The sequence below is a fragment of the Arvicola amphibius genome, chromosome 4 (genome assembly GCF_903992535.2).
Source record: "Arvicola amphibius chromosome 4, mArvAmp1.2, whole genome shotgun sequence".
Classification (NCBI taxonomy): Eukaryota; Metazoa; Chordata; class Mammalia; order Rodentia; family Cricetidae; genus Arvicola; species Arvicola amphibius.
In genome coordinates, this window is record NC_052050.1 from 88,007,482 (window position 1) to 88,035,405 (window position 27,924).

Genomic DNA, 27,924 nt, shown 5'->3' on the forward strand with positions numbered 1-27,924 from the left:
TGCAGGTTGCAGTCTCAACTCTCAGTGGTCCTTCCTGCTCTCTCAGATATGTGGTCCCTCACAGATAGGGTTCACAGGTCATTGGTCTGTCTTTGGATGGTTCTTCTAGTGTCTGAGACTGCTTGGAACCTATGTCTGTGTGCTTTTGCCAACTCTGACTCCATATACGTTTCTTGTTGAGTACTCTTTGGTTCTGATGCAGACTTTCTCACGTTTTTAGTCAGTGTGCTTGTTGGATTTTAGGATATAGTCTTGGTAACTCTTGTCCTGTGTTTTATGAGAGTACGGCTCACCAAAGGTCTTGGGTGGGCAAACTTTTTTTTTTCCCTTGACACAAGGTCTCACTACAAAATTCTGGCTGTTCTGAATCTCACTATATAGACCCAGGGTGTCCTTGAACTCACAGAGATCCACCTGCCTCTGTCTCAGTGCCGGGATTAAAGGTGTGGGCCAGTGCACCGGCTGGGAAAGCTTTTGACTCCACAAGGGCCTTTTAAAAATCATATCTTCTCCCACCCATCAATGCCTGAGACAGGCAAGAGAGCTGTCCACATTACTTAATCTTTCATGTAGTAGTGTAGGGGGGAATTCCCCCACTTGAGATGGGAGAACTGGCCCTGAGGTCATGCATTAGGGCTGTCCTTGCTCCTGATCAGCTACAGTAGCCTGTACAGGAGAGTAGCCCTACACCTCAACTGGGCAGCACAGTAGAGCTGGCCCTGAATGTGTAGGTGTGGGACTTTGGCCTTTATGGTTTCCACAGCGTCAGAGTTGATGGCTTTCCCCATCAGGATCTTTATAGAAGGCTGCATCTTAACACTGGTTCCACCATAGCTGGAAGATGAGAAATGACCTCTTCTGTGTTACTTCCCTTTTAGGTTACAGATTTGCAGCAGCCACTATCTGAAGCTTTAGATAGCTGTCTTCTACCTTTTTCCAGTTTATTCCCTTGAGATTCTAATAGACCATGCTGGCATGCTCACCAAATTAGATTTGCATTTTAAATTTTTGAGATCATATGGATGAACTAATTATTCTCAATCCTCACATCATCATTTCCATTTTCTCAGAATTTTGATTGATACAGAGAATACAAGTTTTGTAGTTTGTCTGGTCACATAGCATAACCCTGGTTGTGAGATTGCTCCTCTTAAGCAGGTAGGCAGTCACTTTATGCATTAGCTGGCACTTAGCAGACGTGTTCTCTTCTTGAATCTAAGTAATAACCCTGATAAGTGTCTGGATGAATATGACATTTAAATACATTCATTTTCAGTTGCCTTGAAGTGACTCTTGGTTAGTGCTTGGGCATAGCACTAGATGTCAGTGAATGACATACTTGAACCATAAAATTAACACAATTTTGTAGAAGTTATTTGGGTTTTAATTTTTTTCTGGTGTGCAAATTACTTCTTTTCTTGAAGGAAAGATTTGAACAGTAACTTCAGAGTTGAAAAAGTAAATTGTGGGTGAGAAATAGGAAGGCATTTTTCACTTAATAAAGCAAGGCTAGTTACATTCCTGTCAGAGCACTAGTCTGGGGTTGGGTGATTGGTTTTCAAAGTTTTTGTGATGAGTAGCTCCCAGAGGCTGTTTTTTTTTTTTTTTTTTTTTTTTTTGGCAAATGGTCGTGCAGTTTATGAGCCTGCAAAGTTCCAGGAGAGGAGCAAAAATAGAGTTTCAGCCCCTCTTCTGGACTGCCTAATGCTGATAGAATCTGTGCTGTAGACTGGCTACCACTGTTCGGGCTGTAAATTACATGGGCAAGAACAAGAACTCACTCTCCTAAAATTTTGTAATTCTCACCAAGCATTTTTCACAGTCGACTGTACCTGTAGTCTGCACAAACTAGAGCTGTGTGGTTTGGATTTTGTAAATACGGCGTTTTTAACTTCCTTTTTGTTGTCATCGTTTTGTTTTTTAGACATGATTTACTATAGTCCAGGCTAGCCTATGACTTCGTATATAACTGACTTTGAACTCCTGATCCTCTCACCTCCACTTCCCAAGTACCATGATAAAGTGAACACCACCACTCCAACCTTAACTTCCTTTTTATCATATCAGCAAGGAGTGAGTTACATCATTGTGGTGATAGATCAGAAAAAAAAAGGGGGATGGAGAAGGGACTCAAGAAATCATTTGTCAGCTTTAATCCCAGCATTCGGGAGGCAGAGACAGGCGGATCTCTGAGTTCGAGACCAGCCTGGTCGACAGGATGAGTTCCAGGACAGGCTCTAAAGCTACAGAGAAACCTTGTGTTGAAAAAAAAAATCATTTATCAAAACATGTTTTAGTGTCTGTTTTATGTTTGACATTGTGTATTTTAGGTATTAGTTATATGGAGATTAACACAATCCTTACCTTAATGGAATTTAAAGTTGTACAGATTTATTTGCTCTTAGAATTTCTTAGTAATACCTCCCTACCATTGCAGTGCTGGGAATGGAACCTTGGGCCTTCTGCATGGTACGCTGTAGCTAACACTACCATGGAGCAGCCTCCCCAGATCCTCTCAGGGTCTCTCTCTTTTATTATCTTTCTTTTTTGAGACAGGGCCTCTGTATAGCAGACCAGACTGTCCTCAAGCCCACAGCGATCTGCTTGCTTGAGTACTGGGATTAAAGGTGTGCGCCACTACATTAGTCTTTGTCAAAGTCTCTTCATATGCTTATGCGCCGTGTGGCTTGGCCAGCCAGAGAAACAGGGTCATAGTTTTGTAAAACTTAACTTAGCCACAGACTCTTTTGGGTGGTGGTGGTAGTGAGACTTCTGTTATAGGAATGTTTTTCTTAGGGCATATTTTGAGAGACAAATGAATGGCCCAGAATGTTAGATCAGTGATGTGAGCATGTCATCTTTCTGCATTCTACCTGGTCACCGTGCTCTTTATATTGAAAAGCATATGGCTAGAGACACTCTGTGAGTTGGTGGTGGGGTGGTGATAAATTTATGGGACATGTTACTAGCAAAGGCTGGGCCAGAAAGCTGTCATCTTAATTGCTCCTTGAGAAAAGATTGAACACATAAGTAAATCTAATACTTGGTTTAGATGGGATGAAGAAATAAATGTTGTCGTGACTATGATCTAAAAGTTAGCAAGACTTTTAGATCATTCAACCAGTTAGGCAGGGGAGTAAGATGTGGACTCAGAGCAAGGCTCCTTGAGTCATAAAACCTGACTCATCTCAGGTCTGCTAATCATGCCAGGCCCCTCTCATCATGTTAACTTGTGCAGCTGAGGCAATCTCTTCCTCCCGGAGTCTTAGAAATGTCAAATAAATTGCCCAAGTATTGAGTGAATAAAAGTGTCTTGCGACCTGCAAGATTAGATGGCAGAGGTAGATGCCGTCTAAGGGAACATATGGAAATATGGAGGGAAAAGGGAATTGCTTGAGGAAGTGGAATAAAGTCTGTTCCTCTGCTTTGGACTAGAGTAAAATTAAATGTGTAAAACACTGGTTATGAATGGTGCTAGTAGGGAGACAGGATTGTTTTTGGTTATCCATCTGTTTTAGGGTGAGAGATCTCTATAAGCCAGTAATTTTTTTGTGTAGCCACTGTGAAGCAAGCGCCAGTTAAAAATGCGTCTGTTGGTAGCACAATGTGGCCCTTGCCTCTTTTCTAAAGGTGGGTTGAAAACTACAACAGGTAAAATCCTTTAATTGAAAATAAAATATATGCACAAATAAATAGGTCAGAGCTATTATTTGTGTACCCAACACACTTATCTTGTGCACCGTTTTAAAAATTTTCATTATATTTGTTTATTGTGTATGTGGAGATGCCACAGTAATATGTAGAGGTCAGAGGACAATTTGTAGCAGTCAGTTCTCTCTATACACCGTGTGGGTCTTGGGGTCAGGCTCAAGTTGGATAGCAAGTGATCATCTCACTTGCCCATGCACTTCTTTTTTTAAGAGAAGAACCTAAGCTTCATTGTCACAGTGTGTTCTGCACTGTGAAACTGTATGATGGTTGTGACATCTTTGGTTAGTGGTGAGGTGAAGCACATGCAGCATAAGCAGTAGCATGGACCTTATTTCTGTGTAGGTATACGCTTTTTGAGGGTCGGAAAAGGAGGAAACCTAACATTGCATTTATTGTTGTTAACCACACAGGAATGTACTGTAAATATGCGGAATGAAGTGCAAGGTTTATCTGAACCATTGCTCAGAGACATCCTGCTCTTTGACTTTATCTTTTTTAATCTTTGAATTCATCTTTTTTTAAATATTTATCTTTTTTTTAGTACAGACCCTCAGCTTTACACATGCCAAGCAAGTACCCAACCACTGAGTTACAATCCAGATTTCTTTTTAAAATTCTGTTTGTTGAAGTATAATTGTCACACAATAAAACCGACTCTGCTTGTAGTGTGCCCTGTAAGAGGACCTTGTTTGTATGAGTTTTGACAAATACATGTAGTCATTTGTGTAACAACCTCCGCAGTCGGTAAAGAAACTGCTTTGATTATCCCTAAATTCCTTTGTATTCCCTTATAGTCATACTCTTACTCCACCTGAACCCCCAAGAGCTACTGGATCTCCTTCCGTCTTTTCTAGATTTTATGTAAATAGAATCATACTCTCCTGATTGTGACTCTGAAGAAACCTTGATAAAATTCTAATGTTCAAAGTTTTTCCCCAATAAAAAGGTGTTATCACTTTCTAGGGATAGTTCCAGAGTCATGTTTCAGAAGGAAAATGTGGTCATTTTACTTGGCATGTACCCACCCCCTACTTCCACTGCCTTGTGGAGTTTATCTATTAATGATCATTCTCTAAAGGTATTTTAGGTTACTAGGCATCCTATACTGATTTTGGTCCCAGCAGCTCAGAATTAAGTATTTTAAGGAACTTCTCATTAGTAAGGGAAATAAACCCTTCAGTGTATAGGAAGTACCAAGTCCACTAAAGAATGACCTAGAATGGACCTGTACATTATTTGCTAGTCATTTTGTACTTTTTCAAAAGGAGTAGAATAAAATGTAGAGGAAAATCAGGGCTGCTTATGAAGCTAGGATGGCACTGTAGCCGTGTGCACAGCTCTTTGTGAGCAGACATGTAGAAATCACAGTGCAGTACTTAAGTACCATTTTATAATGGCTCCTTTTTTTAACTTATAGACTATTAGTTTCTTTAACCAACCTTATGTAGATAAGACCTTACATAATTAGTACAGTGCAGTACTCTTGTACACATGGAATAAATGTTCTTGAACTCTTCTATACCAGTTCTTTCTAACCCCAAACCAACATGGTAAAATGGGATAATTTTTTCCATATTTGACAACAGCATTAAACTTTCCAGCAATTCAAGTTATACACGTGTGTGAGTACTTCCGTGGAAGGGCCAGTGTGTAGCACCAGTGGTGGCTTCTCTTCCAAGCTTTGCATCATCTGAACAGAGTTAGAGAGACATCCAGCATACTTGGTTTTTTTTTTTTTTTTTCTTTTTTTTTTTTTTTTTTTTTCTTTTTTCTTTTTTTGGTTTTTCGAGACAGGGTTTCTCTGCAGCTTTCTTAGAGCCTGTCCTGGAACTAGCTCTTGTAGACCATACTTGGTTTTTAAAAAGCCAGACATCAGCAAAGTTATGTTTCTGTTGTGGTGCCTGGTCCATCTTTTATGAGTTTCTTAGTATAAAGGCACTTTGAGTCCTACAGTTGTATTTAATTATCTTCTTAATCATGTGATGATACTGCAGTATTATAGAAGGAGCAGCGGGCTGTGTTCCCGCCACCCCGTTCCCAGCCGCCTGGCTAGCTTATGCCCTTAAATAATTACACAGAAACTGTATTCTTTTAAACACTGCCTGGCCCATTAGTTTCAGCCTCTTATTGGCTAATTCTCACATCTTGCTTTAACCCATATTTAGTAATCTGTAGCACCACGAGGTGGTCGCTTACCAGGAGAGATCTTAACCTGCATCTGTCTTGGAGAGGAGAAGCATGGTGACTGACTATGGCGACTGCCTGAAGCGTCTGCCTTCTCTCTCCCAGAATTCTGTTCTGTCTACTCCACCTACCTAATTTCCTGTCCTATTAAAGGGCCAAGGCAATTTCTTTATTGACTAATGAAAGTAACACATAGACAGATAACTCTCCTCCATCACAGTATCTCATGCTAAATTCCGAAACCAAAGGGAAGCACGTGTCAGAGAGCTGTGTAGTTTATTAATATATGTTATATTAATGTTTATTAATTTCTGTATGTTTATGAGTTTGAGATTTACATACTGGACTGTACAAACTTGATTTAGTGTTTTTAACATGTTAGTTGTGCTTCAGATGAAAGACAATGTCTCAAGTTACCAATAGAAGGATCTTTTCATTTGTTCTGAGAGACTTAGTGAATGTATGGAGCTTGATGTTGTGGGATCATTTTTTTTAAGGCTTTGAAAACGACTCTGTAGAGGACTTAAAGGAGATGGCTTCCTCCGCAACTTCTCGGAAGAGAGGGAAGAGAAGATACTTCTGGGAATACAGTGAACAACTTACACAATCACAACAAGAGAGCATTCTGAGGCCATCTGAGTGGAACCGAGACACCTTGCCAAGTAATATATACCAGAGAAATGGTTTACATCCTGGTAAGAGGGGTTCAGAAATATTTAGTGCCCATTTCTCACTTTTGGGGGGTGGAGGTATTTTTATTTTGAGCCTTTGAGATGGGGTCTTGGTATGTAATCTAGTCTGACCTCTTAATTCTGTAACCCAGTGTGGCCTTGAGCTTTGAATCCCTCTGCCTCTTTCTTCCAGATTGTAGGACTATAGGTATATGCCACCATACTTGTCTGGTGTCACTGTAAACAGAGATAATGTACCGTAATGCTTAGTGTGCTTGGGTTTTCAGCCCTTCACAGCCAGCTAGAGAGGGCATTGAAGAGAGCTTTTTAGTCACAATTGCTCCTTCTTACACAAAGCTTCCGTCGGGGTGGAGAGCCATCATTTCTGGTCCCCTGTTCCTCCACTTACTCCAAGAAATGGCCAAGAGACTGCTGCTTCTTGACCTGTCTAAAAACAAGCAGCACACTAGGGAGAAAGCAGAACTTCCTCATCACTCTCTTTCATTTTCTTCTACCGCAGACTTAATTTAATGGGGAGGTTGAACTGTAAAAGGTGATGGAAAGAAAATAAAAGGGGAAAGTGGAGAAGGGGAGTTTATAGAAATCAGGAGAAGTTAATGGTTTCAGTAGATATCTTAGTTAGGGTTTCTATTGCTGTGAGGAAACACCATGACCAAAAGGCAAGTTGTGGAGGAAAGGGTTGCATTTTAGCATTGCTAATCATCACTGAAGGAAATCAGGACAGGAACTCAAACAGGGTAGGATTCTGGAGGTAGGAGCTGATGCAGAGGCTATGGAGGAGTGCTGCCTACTTGCTCTATATGGTTTACTCAACCTTTCTTACAGAACCCAGGAACCGCAGCTCAGGGATGACCCCACCCACACTGGGCTGGGCCCTCCTCCATTGATCACTAAGTACACACCTTACAGCTGGATCTCATGGAGACATTTTCTCAGCCGAGGCTGCTGCTTCTCTAATGACTCTAACTTCTGTCAAGTTGACATACAAAACTACCTAGTACAGTAGATCAGGACTGGAATTATGAATCCAGAAAGCTGTGATTAAACAGAATTTCTTCTATTGTTTTCACAGTAGCTCCAGATAGTCTGCCAAAAAGACAGAGAGACGGTATGAATGAGATCAGTAAAGAGTGCACACTCATGCCGCAAACTTCACTGGCTGAGCATTTTGGAAGACAAGAATTGACCCCCAGTCTCTCTGATACTGGGGCCTTGTTTTTCTAGTCCCAGATCTATACTACCTTCCAGTGAATTTTTATATCCAGACTTTTAAAAAAACAGAAATGAAAAAATAAAGTCCAGTCAATAATTCCAGGTAGCTTGTGATGAGTCTTAAGAAAACTGTTGGGCATACGGTAATACTTGAGCAGAATGAACTGGGGCTGGGGTTTGGCTCAGTGGTCATGCTTACCTAGTATGTGTGAGGCCCTGGGGTTCACTGGGTTGGGCATTTAAGAGATGGAGAGAAGAGAGGGAAGTGAAGGAGGAAGCTGAAGAAGAGCTTTTAAAACAAGGTGACCCCCTCCCTTTATTTTGTCTAACACCTAATTTATTCTTAGAATCATGACTTGGTTTAGGTAAACTTACCTGGATTTTTGTGTACTGTTGAACTCCTTTTCCAGTCTGAGATGTCAGATACTTAGTCCTTCTATGTAGAGAGTTAGGACTCTGTTATACTGGGATTCAAACCTAGAGGAGAGCAGCACGGATACAGTGTTTAGTCCAGGGCTTCATGCATCCAGTCAGTAATTCTGCCACTCACTGAGATGTATCCCTAGGGTACTTCCATTTCTCTAGCAGCAGGACTAGACAGGGAGAGACTAGCCCATCTAAGTTAGGAAGTTAAACATTCTGTATCTCCTGAAATGTGCCAGGGCATCTAAAATGAAAAGTGACTGGTGGTGACTATAGAAATTGCATGCCTTGTTCACTAAAATGATCTAACTTAAACTCCCTTCAAATGACCTGTAGGGAAATATGCAGTTAAGAAGTCACGGAGAACTGATGTGGAAGACCTGACTCCAAACCCTAAAAAACTGCTCCAGATTGGTAATGAACTGCGAAAGCTGAATAAGGTGATTAGTGACCTGACTCCAGTCAGTGAGCTTCCCTTAACAGCCCGGCCAAGGTCAAGGAAGGAAAAAAATAAACTGGCTTCCAGGTAAATTCTAATGATGTTCACCTCACCCATGTGATTAGTCTCTAGGTAAGATTAGACCTTGAGATTTTGTAGAACAGGTGACTTTCAGAAATTATTTGCTAAATAGCTACTATAGCAAGGTTTGTTGATGCTTTAAGTGAAGATGGCATTTATGCTCTTAGGTAAAAGTATTGGGGATGAGGCAGACAGAGTCAGTGCATTGTATTATGGTATAACGTAAAAGCCTTAAAACTCAGGTTTGCTTTTTTGGTAAGTGAGGTTGATTGAAGATAGTTAAAAGTAAAATTCATCCATTTAGGTATGATATTATGATCTTGAGGAACATAATAACTATATAATCACCAACATGGTCAAGATGAGATACATTAACATTTTATCACCTTAGAAAATGATAAAAAACAAATTCCTCACCCTAGGCCTTTCACAACCATTGATCTATTTTATTCATTGATCTATTTATTTATGGGTGTTTTGCCTGTATGTTTGTCCACATACCACTTGCAGGCCTGGTGTCCACAGAAGCCCGAAGAGAGTGTTAGATCCACAGATGATTGTGTGACACTGGATGGGTGCTGGGAATTGAACGCAGGGAGCTCTAGAAGAACAGCCAGTGCTTTGAACTGCTGAGCCATCTCTCAAGATCCTGTTGATTTTTCTTCTTCCTCCTCTTCCTCTTCCTCTTCTTTTTAAATTAACAATATCTCATAGTGATCTATCCTTTTCCAGAATGTCACAGGGATAATGTACTGTAGTAGTCAGAGTCTGTCTGTCTTTAGCTTAATGTGATGCAACCATGGCGTCTCTAATGGTGGGCTACTGATTTCTTTTATTACTGTATAGTCAGTCTTTATAGGAATATCACACAGTTTATCTACTTACCTGCTGTGAAGGACCTTTGAGTTCCTTCCAGTTTTTGGCATGTTTGAATAAAGCTGCTGTAAACATTGACTTACAGGTGTTTGTGTGGGTATGAGTTACATTCCTTTTGGATAAATGCCCAGGTCTATATCGTATGCTTTATCTTTGTAAAAAAAAAAGCTATCAACCATGCTGCTTTCCAGAGTAACTGAGAAGTGTTTTACATCCACCACGACAGATGTGGCTTTACTTTCTTCAAATCTTGTACAACAATTGGAGTGTTGTCTGTTGTTATTTGCTTATTTTGTTAAAGTCACTTTAATAAGTATCTACATAACAGCTCTAGTTTTTGAATGTGTGCTTAATTTTTAAATGTTGATTTGGATAAATGGCGATGTGTGCTTTATAATTCAGTTCTTTGATAGATATCATTAAACAAGTGACTTAGAGTTACTATTAGAAACATTTAGGGACTGGAGAAATGGGTTAGAGGATAAGAATATTTGCTCTTCCAGGGAACACCTAAATTCTGTTCCCAGCACCCACATGGTGCTCAAAACTGCCTATAACTCCAGCTCCACAAGGATCCATAAGGCTTTTTACTCAATATCGACATACATGTAAATAAAAATAAATTTTTAAAAAACGCCTTATTGATGCTAGAGAGGTGACTTCAGCAAGTATAAGTACTTGCTGAACAAACTTCATGAAGCAGGTGTGGTCCCCAGATCCCACAGTAGAATAAGAGAACCAACTTCTAAAACTGTCCTCTGACCTCCACGCATGCACACCTTCACATACACTCTCTTGCTCTCTAATATGCATGTACACACACACACCCACATACTCATGCACACTCTCTAATGCATGCACACACATACAAGAAGAAAAAGAAGGCAATTTCAAAGAAAGGTGTTCAATAATAGCTATCATTCTTTTTTTAAAAAAAATCTTCTATTTGTGGAAATATATTTTGACAGCTCTTAAAATGAAAAATAAACTGATAGTAGCTCTTCCTTTCACAGAGCTTGTAGACTAAAGAAGAAAGCCCAATATGAAGCTAATAAAGTGAAGTTGTGGGGCCTCAACACTGAATATGGTAAGCCCCAGTCTTTAGCTTCACTCTTTCTCCTTGGTTTGCATATTCTCCTTCTTGAGCATACTATTTGGCTCTCCTCTTTTGTTCTTTTGTGAGAGAAGAGGGTTTGAGACAGCACAGCCACAGTTGTCCTGGAACTCACTGTGTAAACCAGGCTGGCCTGAAACTCACAGAGATTCACCTGCCTCTGCCTCCCAAGTGCTGGGATTAAAGGTGTGTGCCATCACCGTCCAGGTTGGCTCTCCTCATTTGCATTTATCTATTTAGAAAGTCACATGCCCACTGTCAATTCATTCTTGTCTTCAAGAGTGACAAGATTTGTGGTTCCTTAGACAGATGACACTACTGTTGACATATGCTAATTCATGGTCCAGTTTTCCTTGTTGTGCTTGTATTTCTAGGTTAGCGAGTGTGGCCTATTGATTTTTACTATTTCCCTTCACTTCAGTTGTGTGGATTTTTGTAGGTCTGTGTTGTTCACATTGGTTACACATTGAAATCCCTCTATATTAAAATACAGATATCTGGGATTTCTTAGATCTTATGAATTGCATGAGAACTTAAGACTCCTCTTTTTCTTTTCTTTCTCTCCTTCCTTCTTTTTTAATTTTTTTTTATTTTGCCATTGTTGAGTATCTCAACGTTGTAGGCTTAGCTAGCCTAGAATTTGCTGTTATAGACCAGGCTAGCCACACACTTACAGACATCCATCCTTGTGCTTCTGTTTTCTGAGTATTGAGTTAAAGATCATATCCAACAGAATTCATATTTTTGACACACCTCATATTCTAGGTTATTTTGTTGCTTTCTTATTTATTTTTTACATAGTTAAAAATCCAACCTGGGCTTGTGCATGCTAGTGAGGTGAGTGTTCAACCCCTGAGCCGTGTGCATAGCCCTTCCTTTTTATCGAATATAGTTTGTTACATAATTAAAAGCAAACTCCCCCTTGTTAGTGACATATTCTAAGTGTTTGCTTCTGTCTTCTAGACAATTTATTGTTTGTAATCAACTCCATCAAACAAGACATTGTAAACCGAGTTCAGAATCCAAGAGAAGAGAAAGGACCCAGCATGGGGCAGAAACTTGAAATCCTCATTAAGGACACACTCGGTAAGGAGAACATTATTAGATAACAACCGCTTGCACTGTGTGGTGCCAGAGTCAACGAGTTCTTTCATTTTAAAGAAACGCATGTTCTCAGTGCTCTCCCCACTTCATTCCTGCCTCATCATCACCACCACCACCCCTGGCCCCGGGATTTATCTCTGTTACTATTTTTATGAGAGCCTAACAAACTTGTGCCTCTGGATTCTCATCCCTGACCAGGTTGTACACAGTGGAAAGGACTAGAGAGGCCAGGCTGATTGGTGGCTTGTGGGAGGAATGACTAGGACATATGAGATACTGCAGGGCCAGGAGCTCAGATGCACTAAGAGTGACTCATGAGGGCTGCACAGCTTATTGCTGTCCCAGAAAGCCCCAGACATGTCACAGTAAAAGGCTAGTGTTCATCTTAAGTATAATCAAAAACAGTCTCAGATGAGAAATAGGTCCAAAAACAAGTACTTTCCTAGACAGTCACTGTTTGCCTGTGAAATTGCACACAGAAAGCAGTAAGGCAGTTTGTTTGACCTAAGTAGATGGATGATTTTATGGCAGCCATCTTTTTTTTTTTTTGGTTTTTTTTCGAGACAGGGTTTCTCCATAGCTTTGGAGCCTGTCCTGGAACTAGCTCTTTTAGACCAGGTTAGCCTCAAACTCACAGAGATCTGCCTGCCTCTGCTTCCCAAGTGCTGGGATTAAAGGTGTGTGCCACCACCACCCCAGCTGATTTTATGTATTCTTTCAAAGAACTTCCAGTATTCTTTAAAAGCATCCCAGTTTTCATGTGTTAGTTTGAGGGAGAACTTAATATCATAAAATTACTTTTTACCTTTTTGGTTTTTTTATTTAAAAGCTTTGCATACCCATTAAGTATGTGTTCCCTTATACTAGACTGACAGTTTGACCTGTTACAAAATGCTTGGCATGTATTTTCTGTCCTTGAATGTCCTGAGGGTGTTTCTCCCTCTCTTCTGGCATAAAGTATTTTTGTTAAAGAACTGATCCCTGAATTAGTGTTTCTTGGTAGGTTGTTTGTTACCCTTGCTTAGATACATAAGATTCCTGCTCCCCTGTTTCTCTCAGTGTGCTTTGAGGTTTTTCTGTTACTGGGCTGCTTCTGCTTCTCCTGAGGACACCTGAGCACCTGTATGTCAGATCTGCCATGCTCATCTCTGCTCTTTGTTACTTCTTTTTGAACCACTTTTATCTCTTCATTTCTTTTTTTTTTTTTTTTCATTTTCACTTTCTCTTAGTGCTCATGTTGTGGGGTGTGGGGGTCATGGAAGTCAGGGTCTCAAATACACTCAACAATACTACTACCCATGAGCCATAGCCTCACCTTTTCTTGTTGCTTTTGTTTGTTTGTTTGTTTGTTAGCTTAAGGAATTTTCCTTTTATTTTCATTGTTTACCAGGTCAGAGGACAACTTGGAGGAGTGGCTCTTGTAGTGATGAGTGGCGGGCTGCGTTCCTGCAACCCGGATCCTGGCCGCCTGGCTAGCTTATGCCCCGAAATAACAACACACAAACTGTATTCATTTAAACACTGCCTGGCCCATTAGTTTCAGCCTCTTACTCACATCTTGACTAACCCATATCTAATAATCTGTGTAACACCACGAGTGGTGAAAGATTCAGCATGTCTGATCTGGTGGCTGGCTCCATCGCATCTGTCTCAGAGAGGAGAGGCATGACAATTGCCTATGGCGACTGCTTGAGGCATCTGCCTCACTTCCCTTCTTCCCAGCATTCTGTTCTGTCTACTCCACCCACCTATGTTCTCACTTATCAGGCCAAGCAGTTTCTTTATAATTAACCAATGAAATCATCAGATAGAAGACACACCTACATCATTTCCCCTTTTTCTGTTTAAACAAAAAAGAAAGGCTTTTACTTTAATATAGTAAAATTACATATAACAAAAGTTATCAAATAAGAATTACAGTTATAATATTTATATCTATTTTATCTTTATCATAACAAAGGAAAGCAACTATAACTATCTATCTATTCTTCAACTCCATCAAAGACTCCAGAAGGATATAATATTACATAAGCAAACAAGAAGTAAGCAACTTCCAAACTCTAGAAATGACAGAGACAACTCGCTGCCTGGACAGTCACCCAAAGTTCCTCTGTATCGTTGGGGCATCCATCTTCAGCCTACAGGCCCATAGTTTCGAGGAGACATTTCCATGAAGCAGGAAATTTCAAAGGCAGTTCAGTCACTACCTGCTGTGTCCTGCAGAATGTCTTGCAGACTCTCATGAATCAGGAACCCCGAAAGATCATCTCACCTTTAGGCAAATTCAGCAGTCCTCTTTCTGCGGGTTCTTTGTGTCCAGCTTATGCAACAGTCCAGGCAAGAACAGTTTCTTGCCCAAATGGCTAACAAACTCCATAAGGAGCCTCTTCGATGCCCATCTTCCTCTTGAAGTAGATTGGTGCTGCCAGAAGCAGACATGTCTCATTGTCATAAATAGCCCTAAATTATTAAAACATTTAAATGCCATATTCTGTAGTCTTAGAAAGATATTAGGAATGCCTGTCTAACTGAAATATATCTCTATATGTCTAGAAAATCTAACACGACTACAAGCTTGACTACTATCGATGATTATTCATTAACAACCTATATTTCCTTATTATACGTTACATTTTTAAAATGAACTACACAATCACAATACCTTAATCAAGATCAGAAATATACATATAACAAGATTGACCTTAAATTAGTATCAGTAAACCAAGATTCTTATCAATCCAAATTATATCTATATCAGGTTCTCTCCTACCATGTGGGTCCTAGGGCAAAAACTCAAGTTATCAGGCTTGGCAGCAAACACCTCTACCCACTGAACCATCTTACCATCTCCCTTCCACTTTTTGATGGTCTTTCTATGTAGTTCAAACTGACCTCAAACTCAGGCAATCCTCCCTTCTTATGTCATGAATATGGAGGTCAGAGGACTTACATCATGTAGGTTCCATAGATGGAACTCAGGTTATCAGTCTTGTTGGCAAGTGCCTTTATATACACTGAGCCTTCTTCCTCTTTCATGTCTTATGGCATTTTCTTCACTTTGTTTAGTTTATTTTGAAATAACAGTGAGCTAGGTTATGACATTCATGATCCAGTCTTTAGGTATGCCTTTCATTGTTTGTAGATATCATCTGATCTTTCTTTCTTTCTCTCTCTCTTTCTCTCTCTCTCTCTACTACTACTACTACTACTACTACTTCTTCTTCTTCTTCTTCTTCTTCTTCTTCTTCTTCTTCTTCTTCTTCTTCTTCTTCTTCTTCTTCTTCTTCTTCTGTCTCTCTGTCTGTCTGTCTCTCTGTTTCTCTCTTTCTTTGAGACAGGGTTTCTCAGTATAGCCCTGGCTGTTCTAGAACTCGCTTTGTAGACCAGTGGGCCTCAAACTCACAGAGATCTGCCTGCCTCTGTCTCCCAAGTACTGGGATTAAAGGTGTGCGCCGCCACCACCCTGCTTCCTCTTTTCTTAAAACAACTCTTTCATGGTATTTTAGGCACCCTCTAGTCTTGGTAGGTTCTTAGGTCCAGAACAGAGATGTGGACAGAAGAAAAGTTTAAGTCACTTTTGAGGATAGATGTAGCCTTTCTTTTTTTCGTTTTATTGATTTTATAGATGTAGCCTTTTATGGGTCACTTATGTAGTGCCCACTGTGTACCACATTTGCGTGACATGAGTTTTTCTCTCACATGTAGCCCATGGGGTAGTGGTGATGGGGGTGGCATTCCAATCTTTTTCTCTGCCGTTGTTTTCTTTCATATGCTAATCTTTTTAAAAGATTTGTTTGTATATATGAGTATTTTGCCTGTATGTATATCTGTTTACTACATGTGTACCTGTTGCCTTCAGAAGAGGCCCCCTGGAATTGGGGTTACAGATGGGGTGAACTGCCTTGTGATCCTAGGACCTAAATCGGAGGTCCTACAGAAGAGCAGTCAGTACACTTAACTGCTGAGCCGTTTCTCCAGCACTCATACACTAATCTTGGTGCCTACTGTCCTGAGACAATGGCATTTTATTCTTGGTACTATTCTGTTACCTTTTTTTTCCTGAAAATTTATTTAAAAATTAATTAGCACAAAAAACATACTAGGTTTTGTTAGGCCATTTTTTTTTCAATTTGCTTTCTATTTTATTTTTATGTGTATGGGTATTTTTTATTAAGAATTTTTTTTAATGCAATCTTTTCTCATTTTACATAGCTATTCCCGTTCCCATTACCTCCCCTCTCCCCACCCCACTCTTATTCCTCCACCCCTCTCCCCCATCCATTCCTTAGAAAGGGTAAGGCTTCCTATGGGGAGTCAACCAAGTCTGACACTTCAATTTGAAGCAAGACCAAGGCCCTCTCCCCATATATCTAGGCTGAGCAAGGTGTCCCTCCAAAGAGAATGTACTCCAAGATGCTAGTTCAAGCACTAGAGATAAATCCTGGTCCCACTGACAGTGGCCCCACAGACTGCTCAAGCCTCACAACTGTTCCCCACATTCAGTGGGCCTAGTTTGGTCCTTTGTAGGTTTCCCTGCTATCAGTCCAGAGTCAGTGAGCTCTCACTAGCTCAAGTCAGCTGTTTCTGTGCCTATCACCATCGTTGTCATGACCCCTTTGCTCATATTATTGCTCCTCCCTCTCTTGTACTGGTCTCTGGTACCTTGGCCCAGTGCTTCGCTATAGTTCTATTTATCTGCTTCCATCGGTTGCTGGTTGAAGGAGCTATGATGATAGTTAAGGTAGCCATCAATTTGATTACAGGGCAAGGCCAGTTTAGACGTCCTCTCCATTGTTGCTTAGTGTCTTAACTGGAGCCATCATTGTGGGTTCTTGGGAATTTCCCTAGTGCCATGTTTCACACTAGCCCTTTGATGGCTCCCTCAGTCAAGATACCTTTTTCCTTGCTCTCCCTCTCTGTCCTTCCCCTTTCTTGAGCATCCCATTCCCTCATGTTCTCCTCCTTTGAAAGCAGTGCGAACGGGCATTTTCTAACAAATTTGTTCTTCTTGATTCTTCTCCCCTCTTCTTTCCCATTCCCCTTTTATTTGCTGTTCATGGCTACTTTTCCATTTTCATGTTATTTGTGTCCTGTTGTCCTCCCTCACATCCTGAACCCTTCTTTTCCTTCTCTCCATTTCATAACCTGAACCTCCACTCACCTCCACTCCCATACATCCATAGAGACATAAAAACTAGGATTGACATTAGATCATGAGACTTGGGCTTTCTAAATAACCTTGTTTAACATTCATTTTTCTACGGTTATCATGATTTCAGTTTTCTTTATAACTGGATAAATTTTATTGTGTACAGGCAAAGACTTTTCAGTGTCCATTTGACTTGGTTCAGACTAGCTTTTCTGACTTCATGGAGGCCTCCCTTCTTAGTTCATGGCAGCTTGCTTTCTACAGTTTCTTGTGCTGTTTTGTTTGGTCCACCTTGTTCTTTCACACACTTCCTCCATCTCTTGTCAGTTTCATTTTCAGTCCTTGTAGTACCAGTGCTTCCTGCTACTATCAGCGACCTGGCAGTTTTTAAAAATTTTTCCTTGCATCTTTCTTTTATTTAATGCTTACTGCTTTGACCTGTTGACCTACCGTGCTTTCCATGTAATTACCTGCTAGCTACTTTAGAATTTTTGTTCTCAAGTCTATTGGTTTCTTTTGGTTTGTCTCCCATGTAAACTGTTGATGCTGACACCATGTGGGTCTTACAGATCTGGGTAGTTTGTTCACACCCTCTTGAACGTTAAGAATGCAGAAGAGTCCAGATCTCATGGAGATCCCTTTTTACTTGTTTACTTATTTCTTAAGGTTTTAAAGAAATAACTAGCCTATGGAATTTTGAACCAACTAGATCTTCATAAGGAGACCTCTTCTCAAAAAGAGAAAAAAAAGTTGACAGAGGTATCTCCACCAGTGGCTTCTAACTCCTGAGCCAAAATGATCCTCTTTTCTCAACTTGAGTAGCTCAGCTTTCCAGAGGCTAGACTTTTGTGGAGTTTTATTTTGTTTTTTGAGACAGGATCTTGCTATGTAGCCATGGAGGGCTAAATTTCAGGTATGCGTCATGCCTAGATACTTGTTGTTTTATGTGGAGAATTGGAAATAAATCTCTGCTACCACAAATGTGGAAGTCACAATTACTTGAGTTCATGTGTTCAAGACCATCCTGGCCAAACACAAGGAAAATTCATCCCAGAATCTCTATCAGGTTAGATGCATTTGGGGTTTCTTTGTAATAATTACTTTGTTATTACTTCCTTGTATTAATTGTTATTGTTTGTTACTTGTAATTATCTTTGTATTAATTAATCCTTTGCTTAGAACACTTGGAGAAGCTGTTCTGCTAATAACACTTTCTTCTAGAAATCTTGTACCTCTTTTATGGAAAGCTGTGCATTGCAACCCCTTCTGAGTCAGTTTGATCATTTATATAGTCCTAAAAAAATTCTCTTCTTCCATGACCTTAAATTTACTAAATTTGAGCAAAAGTAGTAGTCTCCCCATGGTAGGTGCTTCCTTTTTGTTCATGTGCACATATGTAGGTGTCTGTGTGTGTCTGTGTTGTGCTGTGCTGTTCATTATTTCTTAAATCAGTTGGTTATATATTGTGTACATTTTCCCTGGAGAGATGTGAACTAACATCTGTTTATGCTAGAAGGGCACCAACAACAGAACAAAGTAATGATTCCCCACACATCCATCCATCTTGGTAACCAATAAGTTTATCTGGCTTAGAGAGGGCAAGTTAGGGGTTACTTGCAGGAACATTGGTTACCTCTAAGCAACTGTTACCATCACAGAATTCCACCCCATCAAGGTATTTACCTCCTGGAGGCTGCATCACAAATAGAAAGGTGGAGCCAAGATGATGAGAAAGTTCAAGGTCATCCTTAGCTACTCTAAGAGTTCAGGGCAGCCTGTGCTACACAAGACCTTGTCTCAGAATAGAGTAAAGTAAAATTCCCCCAGAGATAGGAAATACTTTGGATTTACTAGATCTTCTGGTTTATTGCTAGTATTATTACTTGTTGAGATTTTCTTAACTGCCAAATATATTACTACAATTTGATATTTTGTAGGCATCTATTCAGGTCACTGTCCCCCTTTTATGTTGTCTTTCTCTTTGCCTGTGGGTCTGTGTATATTCTGAATAAAACTGAGAAACGCTCTCATAATGTGTTTTGAGTTTCATCTCCTGTGTTGTTTTTGCTTTTAAATGTTGGATTTTTGAATAGGAGTTAGTACTACTAGATCTTCATTTGCATTTAGGATTTGAATCCTACAGTAGAAGAGTAGCAAAAAAATAGTACAGTGTGTGCCTGTATTTTACTGATCTCATTTTACCAATAGGTGATATTTTACTCTATTTGTTTTATTTCTGCTCCTGTATACATGTGTATTTGGGGGAATATTTGGAGCTAACTTGTAAGTATCATGATTCTTTATTTCTGTTTCAGCATGTATCTCTTTAAGAAAAAAACAAGGAGTTTTGTTTTAGTTTGTTTTGAGACAGGTCTTTCTTTTCATGTATCCCTGATTGTCCTGGAACTTGTTATGTAGACCAGGCTGGCCTCTGATTGATAGGTGGTGAGATTAAACGTGTGTGCCACTACATCCAGCAAGTATGACTTATTAGCCACAGTACCAGAAGTATATCTAGATGTATGAGCAAGCACTGCTGTGATCTCCAATATGGTCCCCAAGCTTACATGCCTCTGCCTGCTTAGTTACACCCTTTACATCGTGTGTGTGTGTTCTGTTTGGGAGTATATTATTGGATTTAATTAATCTCCTTTTGTCTATAATTTCTCAGATCTTTTTCTTTTTAAATGAAAATTCTAAGTAATTGGTTCTCTTAAGTGTCCTAACATTTGGATTTATCTGTTTCTTCTTATAAGGTGAAGTGAAGTGTGTGTGTGTGTGTGTGTGTGTGTGTGTGTGTGTGTGTGTGTGTGTGTGTGTGTGTGTGTGTGTGTGTTGTATACATATGCAAGTACACATGCATATGTTGTAGGGGCCTGTGTGGAAGCCAAAGGTCAACCTCAGATATCTTTCCTTAGGAGTCATCCACCTTGTTTTTTTCTAACTGGGGTCTGGTTTCACGAATTAGGCTAAGCTGGGTGGCTAACAAACTACAGGAATCACCCTGTCTCCACTCTGCAGCTCTGGGATATACAAACACATGCCACCAAGCCCACTCAACTTTTTACATGGTTGCAATCTAACTCAGGTCCTCATGGTTGTGCAGTAAGCGATTCACTGACTGAACCCAAGAGTTAAATTTTTGGCAAGAATTTACATATCTCATTCTGTTAGTCAAGAGCATGGTATGAGTTTATCCTATTAGTGGTCATCCTGAGCTTGACTGAATAGTTGAGCTGCCATTGATATCTTTACAACTTGTTGTATGTATTGTAATCAGCGATTAAATAAGTGTTTTCTATTTCTACTCTGCTTTCTTTTTCTTGTGTGGGTTACCCCTCCTCCATTTCACTGTCAGACAAGGGCTCACTTTGTAGCCCAGGCTAGCCTCAAACTCATGATCTTCCTGCCTTAACCACTCGAGTTCTGGGATTACCATCATGTGCCACCATTCCTAGTTTCATTTCCCTTAATACTTAAAAAAATTCTTACACCTGTTTAAGTATTAGCATTAAATATTTCTGGCTATCTAAGATGAATAATAGGATGAGGAAGTCAGCATACTTTTGCTGTTCCTAATTTCTCTACCTCTAGTATTCTACCTTTTCTTAATCATTCACTTTTAAGTAAAGAAAGAGGAATTTAAATTATACAAGTAATTTTAGAAATTATTAGGCGTATCTTTTGTACTTACAGTTGTAGTTGTGTGTATCCACAACAGAACACAATGAGGTCCAAACAGTTGAAGGACACAGGAAGCAAACTCATAGACTTAGGAAACAGTGCCTGCCACTGGGCCTTGGCTTCCTTTGGGTATTGCTGCATGTCATCTACCACTTTAAAATGCTTCATGACTCTTGGTGTGGGTCTCCTTAGGAGACATAGTCTGCCATGTAGGATGGTTTTCTGGGCTGCATCAGCAAGAAGTGGAGCCCAGTATCAGTGTTTCAGATTTCTTCCCTGCCCTTTATGCCCTCTCCATATTTGTATTTTAAAGTGTACCTTTTATTCTCTTCAGGTCTCCCAGTCGCTGGGCAAACCTCAGAATTTGTTAACCAAGTGTTAGGGAAGACTGCTGAAGGCAACCCCACTGGAGGCCTTGTAGGACTAAGGATACCAGCATCAAAAGTGTAATCAGCCTCATTGGACCACTGGTCAGAAATGTCTGTTTTTGTCACGTTATCCATTGTAAATTTTCATTCTGTTTTGCATGTCAATTAGCATTATGTAAACATTTATAATTAGGTTACATTGTTTTAAGAACTTGTAGCATAAGTGAAGCATGATCCAAAATACTTGATTATTGCATATTCAGAGCATAAACCAGCGACCCTGCTGCTGGCATTAGAAAGGAAGCTCACGTTAAGTAAATGTGAAGTACAGATTGTAAACATCTGTTCAAGCAAAGCATTTTGGAGGAGTGAATATATTAATATAATGCTAAGTATTAAGGCGGGTTTATGCTCTGAACCACACAGAAATACCGAGGAAGCATTTTTTCCAAATCTATTTAGATTGTTTTTAGAATGACTGCTTTTTTGTTCTAATTTTTCACAGCCATTAATCTCACTTGTATGTGGTGCACCTAGCACTCATCGTGTACCATGTTTAGATGTTTTATTTTTAGAGCTCAATATGATATATATAAATATACAAATATATATATATATATATATATATAAAATTGTCTGTGCAAGAAAGAAAAAGCATATTCTTTGTGCCTTGTATTTTGGGGAAACTCTAAAACTGGTAATATTTTGTATGATGAAAACCCTAATGAGGAAAAACAAGATATATAGATGAGAAAATTATGGGGTTTAAATGTCTTTTTGTTCCAACTCTTTTTCAAATTTTTTGAATGTATATAGGACTATGTTGAAATGTAGATATATGCCACAGAGTCTGTGTATTGTATAAAAAAAAAGAAACAAAAAACAAACAACAAAGATGGCTCTAGAAAACTCCTATTTCGGTACTTGACCGGAAGAAAATACTTGCACATTATTGCGATTGTTTTATTTTTTCTACCAAAGACAAATGCAACTGGTATGGCAGACTGCCAGTCTAAGTAAAGTTTTGCACAGCTTACATGATACTGTATGAATGTATGAAAAAAAGAGAAAAAAATTAAAAGGTCAGGGTTAGGGATCTTACTCAACTGTGAATTTTATTTCTGTTTGGGTCCAATTATCTACAGAAGGAGCATCCATACATACAAATATTATTTTGCTGTTCCTCTAGTTTGCTTCCATAGTAGATAAGTTGGTGGCCATTTAGGTGTCTTTTATTTCTGCACTTATTGTAGGAAATTTTAATATATTTCGTATTAGTAAGCTATTGATAAAATAGTTTTTGACTTTGAAAATTAAAGTTTATTTAGCTTATTGTAGTATACTTCCACCAAACAACCAAAATAAAGATTATTTTTATTGTATTATATATATATATAAAAAAGAAAAAAGCTAAAAATATCTAATACTTTAGTTGCCACTTTTTCAATTGATGTATTATTGTGCATGTAATATTTTCAAAGATCAACACAAGCTTAAAATTTATAAATTTTTATATTTTTGTACAGGTATTTTCTTCAAACTTACATGTGACTTATTTTCTGTAGTTTCTAGAATTGAGAACATGAACACGTAGTTTTTAGGTGCTCTTCTTTGCTTTTGTAAGCGGCTGTATTAGTCAGTTTAACTGTGCTCAGGCTTTCCCTCTGATGAGAAACTCCTGTGTCACGGCAGTGTTATAACCTTCACAGGTCCTGCCATCTGTCTTTCTTGATGGTTTTATCTCAAATCTTGTGTTTGGAACTATGAAAACTGGTAGCTTAAAAAGTAAAAGCAAGCATATCTAGAAGAAAAACCTGAAATTTCAGACAGTTCCCGTTTCTCCATTACCCATTGATAGAACTAAACTAGTTGTCCTTGGGCCTTGCAGTAGTTTCTTTTCCTTTCTCTTCCTCCTCCCTCTTTGTAAGCTACAGCACATGAAGGTTCAATTCTAGAACACAGTAACAATCCAAAAATGTGTCTTACTTGCCTCTTTGACATCCTGAAACATAAACGAAGAACTGTCTTGACATGTTAGCTACACTGTGACAAGGCTCCTATGTGTTTGGTGGAAATGTACTTGTTGGTGCGCTCACCCCAGCAGACAGTGAGCTCACATCTCATGCTTAGTAGAATGCGGGTGTTTACTCTTAGCTGGGAGAAAGAAAGCATAGGTTCACAAATGGAAGTATATGAAGGCTTGGCAGTGTATATCTGATAAATTGTTAGTGTTCCAGAATATGGCAGTTTTGTAGTCAAGTGAACATCGCTTCATGGTAGCGATTCATTTGGTAAAGTTTATAAAATTCCCCATTTATAGCTGCCCTGTTAGGAATTCTGGTTTTTTGATACCCTTTTCTTGTCTGCAAACCAGAATTTGATTTTTTGGTCTTGCATTTCAAAAGACTTTGAATCTGTTTAGTAGATTCCATACCCATGCATTTCAGTGTTTTATATGTACTACTTAAGTTAAATAGTTGAAAGCCTTTAAATAGTTGAGCTTTTTAATGTTGACACTTTATTTTGTACCTATTTATATATGTATGTATATCTTAGAAAAGCACTTTGTTATAAAATTGCATTTTATATGATTCCTGCCATTTGCTGCTAAACCTGGGCTGGTCAGAACGCTGCAGCGATACTTGATCTAAATAAAAACCTGGCAGTAAAATGTAGAGTGCAAGTTAAATCCTCTTGCTGTTTAAGATGACATAGGCAAGCTGTGCAGCTTTACATTTTAACCAGGGGACTCTGTGGCATTTAAAACCGTCTAGAAATGGTTGTACTTTTAATGCCAGTAATGATCTGCTTCCTTTATTGTTGTTAAAATACCTACACCTAGTGTATCACAGACAGTTCTCACGAGTACGTAAAAACCCCAACAGTTGTATATGTTCTGTTTTTTTAAAATGGTGGCATGTATTTTTGGGTGGAAATCATTAGAGTGAGAACTGTCTAAAGTTTTTCTGCGTTCATACATGGTAAACAGATAGCTCATGAAGTCCAGAACCTTCCCTTAAGTGAATGTATTGTGAATTCTCCTCGCATAAACCCATTGTTCCAAAAGCAACCATAAACTGACTCTAGTACTACTACAGTAAAAAAGTAACAATGAACCTTCTACTTCCTGGTTTCAGATACACTGGATTCTTTAGTCTGTGCCCACATGAGAGCACGCTGCCAGGCTGCTCCTGTTAAGGTCGTGTGTGAGTTTTTCTGTCAGTGTGGTTGCTTGCTGTGCTGTACCATGTATGGGTTCTTGTCCTTTCCATGTCCTTCATGAGAGATTTGGGTGTGGCTTGATCTTGTGCCTTACTTGTACACTTAAATGAAACATCTTCATTCCCTCCTGCTTCCCAAACCTTAACCTTGTCCTTTTTGTAAGAGAATCAGAACTATTCCAGAAGCATCATGAAGGATTTCAGATGGGTGTGGTTCCATAGTTCCCTCTCTTTGTAGTTATTTTATACATGTATGAGAGACCACTTTTGAATGATCTTTGAGTAATCTTGCTGCACATCCCTTCTCTGGCTTTTGTGAAGTTGTCATGTGTCTCTCTGATGCTTGACTTCATTTGCTTCTTAGCAAGAGTCTGCATTATAGAAAGGTGCGTTCATTTCATCTGCTTGAATGTGACTGTTTTGTTTTCCAGAACTTTTTAGGAGAAGAGTACCCATTTTTTTTTTACAACAGATGACAAGTCTCTTTAAATGAAACAGAAGTACAGTACTTTTGAAATACAATGCTATTGGTATGAATTTTTCTTTTATATAATATTCATACAATTATCTGATGTTTGCCTTCATTAATAAAGCTGTTAGTTTACTCACCAAAATGTCGAGAATGGGCGTGCTCTTCTTTATTCCACACATTTAAATAATACTTTAGCTGCTAAGATTTAGTTAATTTCCTAAGACATGAATTCAAGTTGCCTTCAGCAAGAATTAACAAAACTCATGTTCCCTTTCTTTAGTCTTCCTAAAATTCTGTTTAACTACTTTCTAATTAATTATGTGACAGAATGTTAGCATCTCTCCAAATCTTGAAACTTGAATTTTGAGAATGCATTGAATTTCAGTGTTAATGGAAAAGGTCTCAACTATGTTTCTAGTGGAGTCTTTTGTGGAATGCCATTTCCCATGGAACTGCAACCACTTGCACAACTTTGCACAGAACTGCAGTCTTGTTCTTCCCTGGATTGTGACAAATGAGTCTCACACAGTGCTGTAATACTTGTGGATTCTTTCGTGATCTTTGTCATCTTATGAGGGCATTATGAGAAGATGACTTCATGGTTTTTGTTTTTGTCTTTTTTTAACATTTCAAACAGTGGGATGTAACACTGAATGTCAGCTGTAGAGATGGTGGTTTCGTTCTAAGGAATAAGCATGTTGGGGGAATGTGATGCAAATGTACTACTGAGAGTTCCATACACACTTCCATAGGCAAGTGGGATTGTGTGTTGAAGCATAGTCCCCCGTGCTTAGTAAACTGAAATAGAAAGGACACCCAGGAACTGCACTATGCCAAATTGCTGTTTTGTTTTGAAGAGACTTTTGGAGGAGGTAAAGGTAACAACCTCACTGCTGCTTCCAGATAGTATTTTGGAGTTGAAGACTCAGTGGCTAGTGAAGAGCACCCAGGTTTATAGCTCCGCGTGCCAAGTGGGAACAAGGCTTGCCTCTTCCATAACAATGTAAACATCTGGTGTAGTTGACTCAGTTCCGGGTGCCAGGAGTGGGACTGATTCTGTGTCTTGCCCTTTGCCCTTTGTTTTTTTCAAACTAAATAACAAAACTGTGCATGTGTACTGTATCGGCCTTTCCACCACGTTTTACGACACTGTACTTCACTGCCTGCTATTGTCTTCTTGCCCTAGAGTCTATCCTTTAGCATAGTATTTGTGGTTCAGTGACTCCGGAGCTGCCAACACAGAAGGACAAGAATACAAAGTGTTTGTTCCTGTGGTTTGGCAGCCTCTTCAAATAGTTGTGCTTAGGATCCTGTCTGTGATATGATCATAAATACTCTGTAGTTTCGTTTATTCCCTCACCTCCAGCTGGAGCTGTGACACTTTATTGGATTCAGTCTTGTCTCTTGTCTAGAAAGAATTGTATCTTGTTCATGCATGAGCTGTTTAAAAATGATTCAACGTTGGTAAATAGTCGTGCAGTTTTTCTTTCAGGAGAAGGCCATGCACAGGTTGCTTTGTTTTCTGTCACCCTCTAACCTGTCAGCACTGTAGTCAGACACAGAATCATCAGTGTATGCAGCACCCATTGTAATTTAAAATAAAAATATGAAAAGAAAAGGTTTTGAATCGTTTGCCTCATATTTTGTCTTTTCTCCTTTCTGTTGCCTGCAACACGGCAGCCATCCATTCCTCAAGACAAACTGTTCCTAAGAAGTCTCCATCTTCACAGAGCAAGGGAGCCAACTGTACTGCCTCTTTGGGCGTACAGAGTGCTAAGGATTATTGACATTGTAAGCTGGGCTTCTAGTATTTCAATGAAATTTAGCTATACCATAAAATTATTTGATAAAAACATTTGCTTTGTTTGTAAACAATAGTTTATACTTAATTTATCCTTTGATAATTTGGACAAGAAATTTCTTCAAGGAAAACAAAGTATCAAAACAGTCTTCAGGCTAGGGGAGCTGTGTACCTAAGGTCTCTGCCAAGGGGACCGCACTAGGTGAAGGGGACATAGGAGTGGGTGCTTTTCTGCAGCAAGTGTCTGTTGAGAATCTACTCTGCCAGAATGTGTGGGTAGGTGCTGGGTTACAGAGGGATTGAAGAGATTGCCACAAAATCAGTCTACCAAGGGGAGTGGCATATGGGCAGGATGGCAGAAAACATAAGAGCAGTTGAAGGTATGACGTCCTGGGGGGATGCTAAAGAAAGGATGAGGGCCAGGGAGATAAAGGTTAAAGTGCCAAGCAAGTATCAATCCCCAGCACTCAGATGAACAGCAATATGTGGTGTGGGCACTTGTGTCTGCAGCAGGGATGCACAGCCCAGCATGGCCTACCTGGAAAGTAATGAGAGACCCCATTCCCCAAACAGGAGAGCACATAAGGGATGACAACTGAAGTTGACCTCTGGTCTACATATAGACACATAAAACTTGACTCTTTTTCTCTCTATTTGAGTGATACTGAGGCCATTTTTTAAAAAGGCAAAGTAGATGTGCTTTCTCATGGGCTGATGGTTATTCAAGACTTAACCTCTCACAGTGTTTGTAACTCTGAGGAGTCAGGGGAGCAGGGCCAGTGCAGTCCTTAGGGATATATCAGTTGGTGATTCTTAAGCTATAGTGCAATGAAGCATTTGAAAGAAAAACATTGGGCTGGAGAGATGACTCAGAGGTTAAGAGCACTAACTGCTCTTCCAGAGGTCCTGAGTTTAATTCCCAGCAATTGAAATGGTGGCTCACAGCTATCTGTAGTGAGATCTGGTGCCCTCTTCTGGCCAGCAAGCATACAGACAGACAGAACACTGTATTACATAATAAATAAATCTTTAAAAAAGAAAACATTAAATTTTAATTAATTCCTAATTAATTAGAAAGTGTTGTCCTAATTCAGCTAAAAGACAGAGCATTCGAAGGTAGTAGATGTCCTTAGGTGTGGAGACAGCACCCTGTAAGCCATCTAGTTGTCCTGTTAAGAACACCGGCCTGCTACTGTCAGGCCCAGTGAGGTTTGTGGTCTTGTCTTTCTGCAGCAGCACTCAGATGAAGAACTACATCCAGCCTATTGTAGTAGAGGTTCAGTTCACACTCTAGACTGCTTGATACACTCTGAGGACAATTCCTACTCAGATAATCAGGCCGGACCTTGAGCAATATTTAGAAGAATGTCCACATCAGAGGGAAGTAAGGTGC

The 27,924-nt window shown here is 39.5% G+C and overlaps 1 protein-coding gene across 3 annotated transcripts in view; it reads left to right on the top strand.

Moving 5' to 3' along the window:
- Window positions 1-26,350, top strand: part of Crebrf (CREB3 regulatory factor) — a 64,201-nt gene extending 37,851 nt beyond the window's left edge. For all 3 annotated transcript variants that reach the window (XM_038326819.1, XM_038326820.1, XM_038326821.1), the window contains 5 exons: window positions 6,393-6,590; window positions 8,559-8,748; window positions 10,632-10,705; window positions 11,696-11,818; window positions 21,004-26,350. In XM_038326819.1, the coding sequence (XP_038182747.1) occupies window positions 6,393-6,590; window positions 8,559-8,748; window positions 10,632-10,705; window positions 11,696-11,818; window positions 21,004-21,119 (701 nt within the window). In that variant the 3' untranslated portion in view covers window positions 21,120-26,350. The remainder of the gene's footprint in view (window positions 1-6,392; window positions 6,591-8,558; window positions 8,749-10,631; window positions 10,706-11,695; window positions 11,819-21,003) is intronic.
- The last annotated feature ends 1,574 nt before the right edge of the window (window positions 26,351-27,924 follow it).